This window comes from Haliotis rubra, unplaced genomic scaffold (genome assembly GCF_003918875.1).
Source record: "Haliotis rubra isolate DU_JTF1 unplaced genomic scaffold, ASM391887v1 Scf64, whole genome shotgun sequence".
NCBI classification, from domain to species: Eukaryota; Metazoa; Mollusca; class Gastropoda; order Lepetellida; family Haliotidae; genus Haliotis; species Haliotis rubra.
Window position 1 is genome coordinate 1,698,904 of NW_025767346.1, and position 11,866 is coordinate 1,710,769.

The following is an 11,866-nucleotide window of genomic DNA, read 5'->3' on the forward strand; positions in this document are numbered from 1 at the left end:
CGAGTCTGACCACCCGATTCCGTTAGTCGCCTCCTACGACAAGCATGGGTTACTGAAGATCAATTCTAACCCGGATCTTCGCGGGTTTGTGGTCGATTGGACTGGGTCTTTAATATAGGTAAAGGGGCGGTGGGGTAGCCTAATGGTTAAAGCATTGGCTCGTCACGCCGAAGACCCGGGTTCGATTCCCCACATGGGCACAATGTGTGAAGCCCATTTCTGGTGTCCCCCGCCGTGATATTGCTGGAATATTGCTAAAAGTGGCGTAAAACTAAACTCAGTCAGTCAGTAATATAGGTAAAACAGATGTTCTTTAATCGGATGTTCTGTTTCTGAACCGATAAAACATTGAACCAAGTCTGCATGTTTATTTATTCTTGATAGTGACGAGCAGAACGCTCATTTACGTACACAAGTATGGGTATTTTCAATGTAACAGGTCCAAAATTTAACTTTTATTTAAATGATCCACACCCCCATTCCTCCCGGCCGCTGTCCAGGTTCACTCTACAGGAGCAATCCTCGCCATTGATCGTCTCCGGCTGTACATTAGCTTGACATTGACCATCCTTGTAACACACTGCAGGTGAGAATATCAGCCTCATTAACAACATAAAAAAGATGATATATTTATGCTAATTAGTTATATTACCACACAGTATCATAGAAGCTGAGAGTGCGAATACCAGTTCCAGTTCCATTAACAACATGGCATTGGTGAAGCTTACTGTACAACACCATGATCACTGAGGGCGAAAATATCCGCCCAATGCAAAGCTGCACAGTTATTCAGGCGAGAATTTCAGCCTCATCAACAACATATGCAACGTCGCCATGCAGTACTGTACAATATAGTCACTGTGGGCGAGAATATCATCCTCATTAACAACACATTCAGCGTTTAAATACACTTAGAAAGTGGTCAAATGTAACATATGTTATATTTGGGATTACACTTTCTTTGTAAAGTACAGATTCTAGTACTTTTGTTGGGTTGAGTCCCATCCGAGATTCGAACCCACACCCTCAGAGTCAGGCACCTAATTGCCAGGGTGGGTTCGAATGGCATTGTGTTCGAATGGCCATCTAAAATGGCATTGTGTATTTCATAGCTTTCGGCCGTGGGAGCCGTGCCAATTAACACTTATCAGAGGGGTACACAAAGTCCGCAGTCTAGACTACCAGTTGTCCGACTTCCATTTTGTGGAAGCCGCGGTGGCTGAGCGGTCTAGGCGTTTGACTTTGTCTGGCTTATTCCGCTACCTGCTTGCTTGATAGTACATTCGTGTTAACTCGGTTTATTCCGCTATCTACATGATATGTCACCACGAATGTCATGACGAATCAATCAGAATGCGCATATGATCAAATACTTCCACACGAAACCCAATCCCAAAACTGCCACATTAGAGGAACCAGCCTGGTTCCCTGGGTCTGTTAAGTGTCTGTTGACACTGAGTGTCGGAGCGTAGCGCAGGCGCAACAGACCCAGGGAACCAGGCTGTAGGGGAACGAGTCGCTATTCTGCTTTCCCAGAACAACACAACTTTGCCACGAAAACTATCTAAATGTGACTGGAAACATTCGGGTTAACGCGGGTTATTCCACTAACAACATGCATCTGAATGTTCGGGTGCATTCGGCTGTTTCCGCCACATCCATGCATTCGGCTTTTCACCATCAACGTCAATACATGCAGGCGTACTCGGCTTCTCCGCTACCTACATGTCTGCAGATTCGGGAGCATTCGACATTTCCCTCTACCTCTATTAGTCAGTACTCACATGTTTGTGGTGGTTTAACCGAACCTAGGATACAAATGTATTTCTTGCAGGTGTTGACGTTCAAGTGGGGCGCCCTGAAGCTGCGGATGCAGACGCCCTCCGGCGTCGTGCAGTCTACAACGACATCATCGTATTAACTCGTATATGTATCGTTTATAGTGAGTGAGTGAATTGGGTTTGACGCCGCTGTATACAGAAAAAACTGAATCAAAATTTATGAATAATTGATCTAAAAGACACGACGGCAACAATTGCATACAAGAGACGACGGTAATGAATAGTGCGTGAGTGAGTTCAGTTTTACGCCGCACTAAGCAATATTCCAGCTATGGCTATGGTTATGGCGGCGGTCTGTAAATAATCGACCAGGCAATCCAGTGATCAACAGCATGAACATCAATCTACGCAATTGGGATACGATGACATGTGTCACCAAGTCAGCGAGCCTGACCACCCGATCCCGTTAGTCGCCTCTTACGAGAAGCATGGGTTACTGAAGATCAATTCAAGGGTCGGTAATGAATAATTAAAATAGGTTGCCCCATTGAGTTCCTTATAACCGTACTTTACAGTGCTATGGAATCCAAATTATTGAGTAGGTGTGAAATTTGGTACCAGCAACTATTTTATTACTTATATTTCACAATCGGACATTGACGAAAAGAGGTAAACGTTTGCTCTCTATATTACCTTTGCTGCTCATGTCAGACCCGGGCGTAAACTGGCACTTGCCGTCGCCGACGTCGGTGCAAACGGCAGTGCCGCAGGCGTTGTCGATGGTGTCGCCGATGTCAACGGTCGTTCCGTCTTCACGGTTACATTGACATGCCTCTGTTTGTCAATGGAGACAACAGATGATGTGAAAAGGTTTAAATTACACACATATGGATTTTGTGATTAGATTTAATTTTGCTATCTGTTTATGCAAAAATAGAAATAGTATGAAGACGTTTACACGACATTACAGTTGTTTTAAACTTTGCAAATTATATTAACAGGTCAGGGTCATTTTGTAATAAATAACTTGAAAGTGATTACGTGGCATTTGATCGGTTAAAAATGCAGACATTTTTTTGCATCTATGTTTACAAAAAAACTAAACATTGGGACGTGTTCGGCATTCCTTGGGTCTAGCCCATGACATACGTGGCCTCCAATATAAATAAAATCGATGAATGAAAATTTCCATTGATATATGTTTACTTTTTCTTTTATGTCACACGCACACAATGTAACCATTCCATCGTTTAAGATATAACGCGGATTTACGCACGCCGGTCCTTCAAAACCTTCAGTGGGACATGCCACCTGCACATATACACCTATCGCCAAGTTGACAGAACACATGTCTTGCAAACTCCTGAGTCGACCGAAATCTGCAGGGCAGTTACTGAAATCTGCAGGGCAGTTACTGAAATCTGCAGGGCAGTTACTGAAATCTGCAAGGCAGTTATTGAAATCTGCAGGGCGGTTACTGAAATCTGGGAGGCAATTTCTGAAATCTGCAGGGCAGTTATTGAAATCTGCAGGGCAGTTACTGAAATCTGCAAGGCAGTTATTGAAATCTGCAGGGCGGTTACTGAAATCTGCAGGGCAGTTACTGAAATCTGCAGGGCAATTTCTGAAATCTGCAGGGCAGTTATTGAAATCTGCAGGGCAGTTACTGAAATCTGCAGGGCAGTTACTGAAATCTGCAGGGCGGTTACTGAAATCTGCAGGGCAATTTCTGAAATCTGCAAGGCAGTTATTGAAATCTGCAGGGCAGTTACTGAAATCTGCAGGGCAGTTACTGAAATCTGCAGGGCAATTTCTGAAATCTGCAAGGCAGTTATTGAAATCTGCAGGGCAGTTACTGAAATCTGCAAAGCAGTTATTGAAATCTGCAGGGGGGTTACTGAAATATGCAGGGCAATTTCTGAAATCTGCAAAGCAGTTATTGAAATCTGCAGGGCAGTTACTGAAATCTGCAGGGCAGTTATTAAAATCTGCAGGGCAGTTACTGAAATCTGCAGGGCAGTTACTGAAATCTGCAAGGCAGTTATCGAAATCTGCAGGGCAGTTACTGAAATCTGTAAAGCAGTTATTGAAATCTGCAGGGGGGTTACTGAAATATGCAGGGCAATTTCTGAAATCTGCAAAGCAGTTATTGAAATCTGCAGGGCAGTTACTGAAATCTGCAGGGCAGTTACTGAAATCTGCAGGGCAGTTATTGAAATCTGCAGGGCGGTTACTGAAATCTGCAGGGCAATTTCTGAAATCTGCAAGGCAGATACGAAACGATACGTTCTTCGTTGTTGATAATACTATGCATAGAGTCCTTAATCCACTCCCAAGTGCCATCAATAAAAGTTCAACCCTTCACTGAGTAATCACCTCGCCAAAGTATGAATTGTTAACTCTATAGCTTCAAATGCACAGATACTACTGAATATTTCAGTTTCAACCCAAATTTACCATTTCGTCCGATCACAAGCGTTGCCATGACAACCAGAGCGGCAGTGAAAAACGTTAGTGCGCCCATTCTGAAACTAACAATGAAATATGAGCATTTAATATTCAGTGAATATTACAATCACATAATGCAATCTTGAGGTGAAATATTAGTTTCACATTGTGAAAGACAGCCTTTCTCAATGAAACTTTGAGTGAGTGAGTGAGTAAGATTGTTGTTTTTACGTCCCTGGCACGCCATGCCACGCCACGGAATTGTGTCTGAAAGAACATTTTTACAACGTCAACGCGTCTACGGCAACCGTGGAAGAAGACCCTTCAAATTCTGACGCCGGAACATCGACGTCGACTACTTCAGTAAAGGGGGTGGTGGGGTAGCCTAATGGTTAAAGCGTTGGCTCGTCACGCCGAAGACCCGGGTTCGAATCCCAACATGGGCACATTGTGTGAAGCCCATTTCTGGTGTCCCCCGCCGTGATATTGCTGGAATATTGCTAAAAGCGGTGTAAAACCATACTCACTCACTCACTACTTCAGTAAAGCACGTGAGTGGAGATAATCTTTCTCAATGAAACTTTGGTGAGTGGTGAGTAAGATTGTTGTGTTTACGTCCCTGACACGCCATGCCACGCCACGGAATTGTGTCTGAAAGAACATTTTTACAACGTCAACGCGTCTACGGCAACCGTGGAAGAAGACCCTTCAGTAAAGGGGGCGGTGGCTCGTCACGCCGAAGACCCGGGTTCGAATCCCAACATGGGCACATTGTGTGAAGCCCATTTCTGGTGTCCCCCGCCGTGATATTGCTGGAATATTGCTAAAAGCGGTGTAAAACCATACTCACTCACTCACTACTTCAGTAAAGCACGTGAGTGGAGACAACCTTTCTCAATGAAACTTTGAGTGAGTGAGTGAGTAAGATTGTTGTGTTTACGTCCCTGACACGCCATGCATTACCTGGCCACGGAAGTGTATCTGAAGGAACATTTTTACAACGTCAACGCGTCTACGGCAACCGTGGAAGAAGACCTGCTAAATTCTGACGCCGGAACATCGACGTCGACGTCTCCAGTAAAACACGTGAGTGGAGACAACCTTTCTCAATGAAACTTTGAGTGAGTGAGTGAGTAAGATTGTTGTTTTTACGCCTCCTCACCCAGTGTTCCAGTACAATCACGTCGTGTCAGCCGATTTATGAAGACGTGAGTGAGTGAGTTTAGTTTTACGCCGCACTCAGCAATATTCCAGCTATATGGCAGCAGTCTGTAAATAATCGAGTCTGGACCAAACAATCCCGTGATCAACAGCATGAGCATCGATCTGCACAATTGGGAACCGATGACATGTGTCAACCAAGTCAGCGAGCCTGACCACCCGATCCCGTTAGTCGCCACTTACGACAAGCATAGTCGCCTTTTGTGGCAAGCATGGGTTGCTGAAGACCTTTTCTACCCCGGATCTTCACGGGTCTTATGAAGAAGTAACGCGCGAAGTAATCCAGAGACCCTATCAACAAAACATTCGTAGCACTATGCCATTCGTAACGGGAGTGATAAATTGTAAGTTACGATAGGTCTTTAAATGACATTTAGAAGTGATATACGTAAGGAAGGAGTTTTTATTTTTATGGATGTCAACTTCTTTATTATGAGGAACAACTCATAATAAAGAAGTTGACATTCATAAAAACTCTCTTTTTTAAGGTTACGATAAGTCGTAACGTTACGAATGCTTTGTCGATCGTGACCGAGGTCCGTAACGTTTAATACTTCGATGAAACCCTCGAGCAAGGGTATGGAGCTGATAGACGTGGAAATTAATAGGGTCGGACCATGGTTCGAACCCTTGGTACCAGCTCCTGGTTTGCCCAACACTGCAACGTAAGTCGAAAGCCAAGCTGTGGTCACACAGGTAGGAGGAACATTCCACAAACTATACGTGTTGTGGATAATGGAACTCTTTGCGGATGTCGAGGACCATTTGGCTTAGCCTAAGGGTAGCCTAGTTGTTAAAACGTTTGCTCGCCACGCCGAAGACCCGGGTTCGATCACCACATGGGTACAATGAGTGAAGCCCATTGCTGGTGTTGATATTGCTGGAATATTGCTAAAAGCAGCATAAAACCATACTCACTCACTCACTCACTCACTCACTCTGACTGGAATGGATGTTACAGTTGCACAGGTAGATTATGTCATGTGTTGAACTATATGTGTTTACGGATGATGACTCAAATATTGATAGTTAAAATACACAGTTTCATGATATTGTGTAAGTGGGATATTTAATATACTCTCCAAAAAAAGAAACGCATCATGAAAATAGCAATTTCATGTAGCAATGAATTAAAACGTGATTCATTTTACAAAAGGTTTTGCCGTGCAGTTCTTGATGCCCACGGTGGTCACACGAGGTATTGACTTCAGCGCCACCACACACGTCTCCATGTGACACTCAAACTGACTTTCCGCGAGTTGGTGCCAAAGACGGATAAGTCTGCATTCCCAGTGTGCAATTTCGCTATATTTCATTGACTCATAAAGCCTACAAGATGTTTCAAAATAAACATAAAAATACAGTTGAAATTCCTATATGCGTTTCTTTTTTGGGAGAGTATATATACACATTGCCTCATTAGTAACTCCATTTTACAGAACACTGATACAATTGTCACAGGGTGACTTTAGGGTACTCTGTTTTGACAAGGTATTATCTTTCAAGATTATGGCTTTTCGATTGCTTCACAAACATGTGGCGGGGCAATCGGTATTGCCCTTGTCTACATATCCTGTAGCAATACAAAATGTCCAAGCTAGCCTATGCGTGTAAGATTCACTGAAACAAGTCGTTAAGGTCAAATATAATTATTTTTTAAAGACAGAGAAGGTATATACAGGTATCTCTATCGCGTCTATGGACAACCGGGGCGGTGGGGTAGCCTAGTGGCTAAAGCGTTCGTTCGTCACGCCGAAGACCCGGGTTCGATTCCCCACATGGGTACAATATGTGAAGCCCATTTCTGGTGTCCCCCGCCGTGATATAGCTGGAATATTGCTAAAAGCGGCGTAAAACTGAACTCACTCACTCACTCACTCACTCACTCAATGGACAACCTTTGTTTAGTCAATGTTACTCTCAAAGAAAAACATGGCTAAATGGACCTACAGTCAGTAATTGTATCATTATAGAGTAATGTATACTACCCACCAAAAGTTTAGACTCTAACAATCACTATATGTTATGTATATATATACTCTCCCAAAAAAGAAACGCATCATGAAAATAGAATATGTCATTCCAACACGCAGCCGCCAGTCCCTGGAACAATTTGCCCACTCACATCAAGAATGCTGAATCTTTGGACATATTTAAATCGTCTCTAAAAACCCATTTTTTCGTCTTGCCTATTACTAGACTTTCTATGTTCAATTGTCTCTCTGTAAATAGTTTTAACAATTTTTTTCTCCTATAGTATTGTAGCGCCATGAGCGGGTATTAGTACCTGGATGTAGCGCTATATAAATACCCACATTATTATTTATTATTATGTATATATACATATTTACATCGAAGATGAATTTCTCCACTAACTTGAGGGAACCAACTGCAACCCTTATGCAAATGAATTGCATGAAGATCATGCATCAAATTGCTGAAAAGCATGTGCAAATATCGTGCATGTGAACAGCTGGTGTGAAGTTTTGTTAAGACTTCGCCAATTCACTGAGTTTCATCATGTATTGAACTCATGACAATAATGTTTTCAACGTTTCAATTTGTTTTACAATACATCAGTTCATGTGTAAACAGCACCTTTAAACAGTATGGAATATTTTGCAAAATCTAGTTTAGAACAGTTGCCTGAAGTAGGTGGCTACATTTACACTAGTGAGTCTAAACCTTTGGTGGGTAGTGTATATGGAAATAGACAACAGAAGCATCAACAGATGTTGCATCATGTCGTCCGTGATGATGCGTAATTACGTTTTAATTGCGTTTGAACATCTGTACCTAGAGCGAAACTCAGCCCGGACAAATGAAATAGCAATAACATTTTGTTAACCAGGGCCTAGATTTTCCTAGATTTTAAGTATATTAACATTAACTTACGACTATCTTAGCGCTAAGAGTGCTTCGAAAATCTAGGCCCAGAAGCCTGAAACCAAACACGTCAGCATTTAGTCATGGGTGACGTCGTACAAGCAACCTTAAGACCACGACTGGCGTAAGTTTGTGTTAATGTTTTCGAGTTAGGATCACTTTTGTTCTTCGACTGACGAAAGTGAATGCTAAGACATGACCGTTACGATCACCTTACGATTACGACTGTCGCAGGTTATGTTAAGTTATGCGAATAAAGATCACTTTAGCGCTACGACTGCCGTAAGTCAGGTTTAAGGTATGGTACGACCACCTTACGATTACGACTGTCGCAGGTTATGGTATTGTATGTGAGTTACGACCACCTTAAGATCACGACTGACGTAAGTCAATGTTTAGGTATGTGAGTTACGACAACCTTAAGATTACGATTGCCACAAGTTATGTTAAGGTATGTGAGTTCCGATCACCTAATCGCTAAGACTGTCGTAAGTCCAGGTTACACGTTAGCAGTTAATAACTGCGTTTCATCAGCATGAGAGTTACGATCACCTTTGACAACGGAACCATGCATCGTATGCATGAATAAATAGCACAACGCACTTTCAACATCGTTATGATCAATATAAGTACAATTGATGTCACTTTGAGAACCATTATAAATAAATTCTACAGGACACAACTAAATGATCGCCGCGAATAGCTGCACCACTGCCGGGGCGACGTTCAACAATACTCACTCACTATAACAATGGGCGGTGGGGTAGCCTAGTGGTTAAAGTTTTTGCTCGTCACGCCGAAGACCCGGGTCCGATTCCCCACATGGGTACAATGTATGAAGCCCATTTCTTGGTGTCCCCCGCCGTGATATTGCTGGAATATTGCTAAAAGCGGCGTAAAACCATACTCACTCACTACAACCAAATACCTATTAACTGAAACATATTTTGGGGGGATGCATATCCCAATTGTGCAGATCGATGCTCATGATGTTGATCACTGGATTGTCAGGTCCAGACTCGATTATTTACAGACCGCCATCATATAGCTGGAGTATTGCTGATTGCGGCGTTGAACAACAAACAAAAGTTTTCACTGAAACGTTTTCAAGGAAAACCTCGAAGCTGTCGGTAACATTTGCTTGTATCTAAGGACTAGACCAGTGACACTGATAAACACACCCGAGAACAAAGAGGAAAGCATCGTCCTTGTTTAATATTACTGCTTGTAATGAGTGAGTGAGTATAGTTTCACGCCGCTTTTAGCCTTATTCCAGCAATATCACGGCGGGGGACACCAGAAATGGGTGTCACACAATGTACCCATTGGGGAATCGAACCCGGGTCTTAGGCATAACGAGCGAACGCTTTAACCACTGGGCTACCCCGCCGCCCTTACAGCTTGTATTATATATCTGAGGGACTTCTACATGCCACTGCTGGCTCTGTTGAAGCCGTAGATCATTGAATGCATGAGACAAGTTTCATCTTTCAGAAACATAAAACCGTTATGTTATGTTAAAAAAAGTTATGTTTTTAAAGATGTAATGATACTGATCATAGGATATATAAAGAGTCATATTTTACCGTTACTTCAGAAATATATCCACCAATATGCAGATGCGTGCAAGTTAATACGACTTGTTTTAGGCGGTATCAGGCAAAAACATAAAGTTGATCCTTCTGTCAGAATAATATTAACAAATATGTAAATAAAATACACGAATGACAAAGATCATTCTCAATCACTTAATGTTCCTATTGTGACGTGTACCATATGGTGCCGTTTTTGTCAATTCAAACAATTGACTTGTACCATTGCGTGTGCACAGCTTACATCATCCTCGATAATCTCCTAGGTATACGTTCCGATAGATCTCCACCAGTAGTGGAGATTTATCGAGACGTATGAGGATGAACTTACATTTGGTATCTTTGCTAAATAAGAATGATTTATGATCATAATATATTCGTACTCGCACGATGAACTGCTATATGTGAGTGAGGGAGTTTAGTTTTACTCCGCACTCAGCAATATTCCAGCTATATGGCGGCGGTCTGTAAATAATCGAGTCTGGACCAGACAATCCAGTGAGCAACAGCATGCGCATCGATCTGCGCAGTTGGGAACCGATGACATGTGTCAACCAAGTCAGTGAGCCTGACCACCCGATCCCGTTAGTTGCCTCTTACGACAAGCATGGGTTACTGAAGATTAATATTCTAACCCGGACCTTCACGGTTACAAACCAAAAGAACTCACTGCTCACTCAGTAATAAAACTTACAAATGGAATTAATGATGAATTGGTGCATATTATATGTCATAAAGGCACATGCACATAGCATGAAGTCATAATCTCATCAAACACGGTACAAAACATCCACTCATTCCTGATATATACTGGTGTTAACAGCGGAATCTTATTTCACAATTAAAATATATGTGAAATATCAAATATCAATTAAATACATACATATATATAAAGTTTCATCAATAAGAACCTAATTTCCATCTTAATACATTAGTATGTCAATTACACAGCGCTAGAGAGAACACCTCGTTCCTTCCTGACCTATAGTGACGTTACAGAGTAAGTTTATCTTAGCATAATTAAATATCTGTGAAATATCAAATATAAATTAAATACTTTCATCAATAGGTTACACCAACAAGAACCTATATCTATCCTAATAACATCATTATACCAAATACACGGAGCTAGGGAGAACATCTCACCTTCCCAAGACCTTCACAAGAACACGTATCACCAGCTTGCTCTTTGCTGAGAACTGTTGGTGGATAACAAGAGTATTGGTGGGATAGTCTACTTACAGAGTACCCTCATTCTTTGTATATGTGCCTGATGCACGGACTATATCCAGCCATGCTTAATCTGTCACCAGCAGAACCATGACTTTCTGTTCAAGATTTGTCTAGGACATTGATGTATTGTCCAGAAGGTACAAATGACGGGTTTTCTCAAGTACACCAATACGAACTTTGAATAATACGATTCCTCCTGACCTTCTAAGGTAGTAGGTTATTATGGACAAATAATGCTACCTATTGACAGAGAATACGATTTATACTTTTATGCTTCTGTCAAGAACATTGGTCTGGGTTTGAATTCCTGAGAAACCCAATAACGGCCTGTATTCATTATCCTAGATCAGGCCGTTCGTTTGTCAGTCTAGGTCAGATCCCATAATGGCCTTTGGTTTATTATCCTAGATCAAGGGGGCGGTGGGGTAGCCTAGTGGTTAAAGCGTTCGCTCGTCACGCCGAAGACCCGGGTTCTATTCCTTCATGGGTACAATGCGTGAAGCTCGTTTCTGGTGTCCCCCGCCGTGATATTGCTGGAATATTGCTAAAAGAGGCGTAAAACTAACACTCACTCACTCATTCATCACACTCATGTTTTTAATGTAAACAGCACACCATGAGTGTTTAACTTTAAGATGTCAAAAAATATTTTCTGTAACTGTGACTAACGCCAGCTAATCACCACGGCTTCATGAACATCGGCGT

At 42.1% G+C, this 11,866-nt stretch overlaps 1 protein-coding gene across 1 annotated transcript; it reads right to left on the reverse strand.

Annotated features, from left to right (window-relative positions):
• Positions 1-354: 354 nt before the first annotated feature.
• On the reverse strand, positions 355-11,141 carry LOC124256826. Its single transcript, XM_046690794.1, has 5 exons — positions 11,075-11,141; positions 4,239-4,312; positions 2,475-2,615; positions 1,785-1,898; positions 355-580 (listed from the first exon to the last, which is right to left on the reverse strand). Exons 2-5 carry the CDS (start codon positions 4,303-4,305, stop codon positions 456-458), a joined length of 447 nt encoding a protein of 148 aa, XP_046546750.1. The 5' UTR covers positions 4,306-4,312; positions 11,075-11,141; the 3' UTR covers positions 355-455.
• Positions 11,142-11,866: the final 725 nt, after the last annotated feature.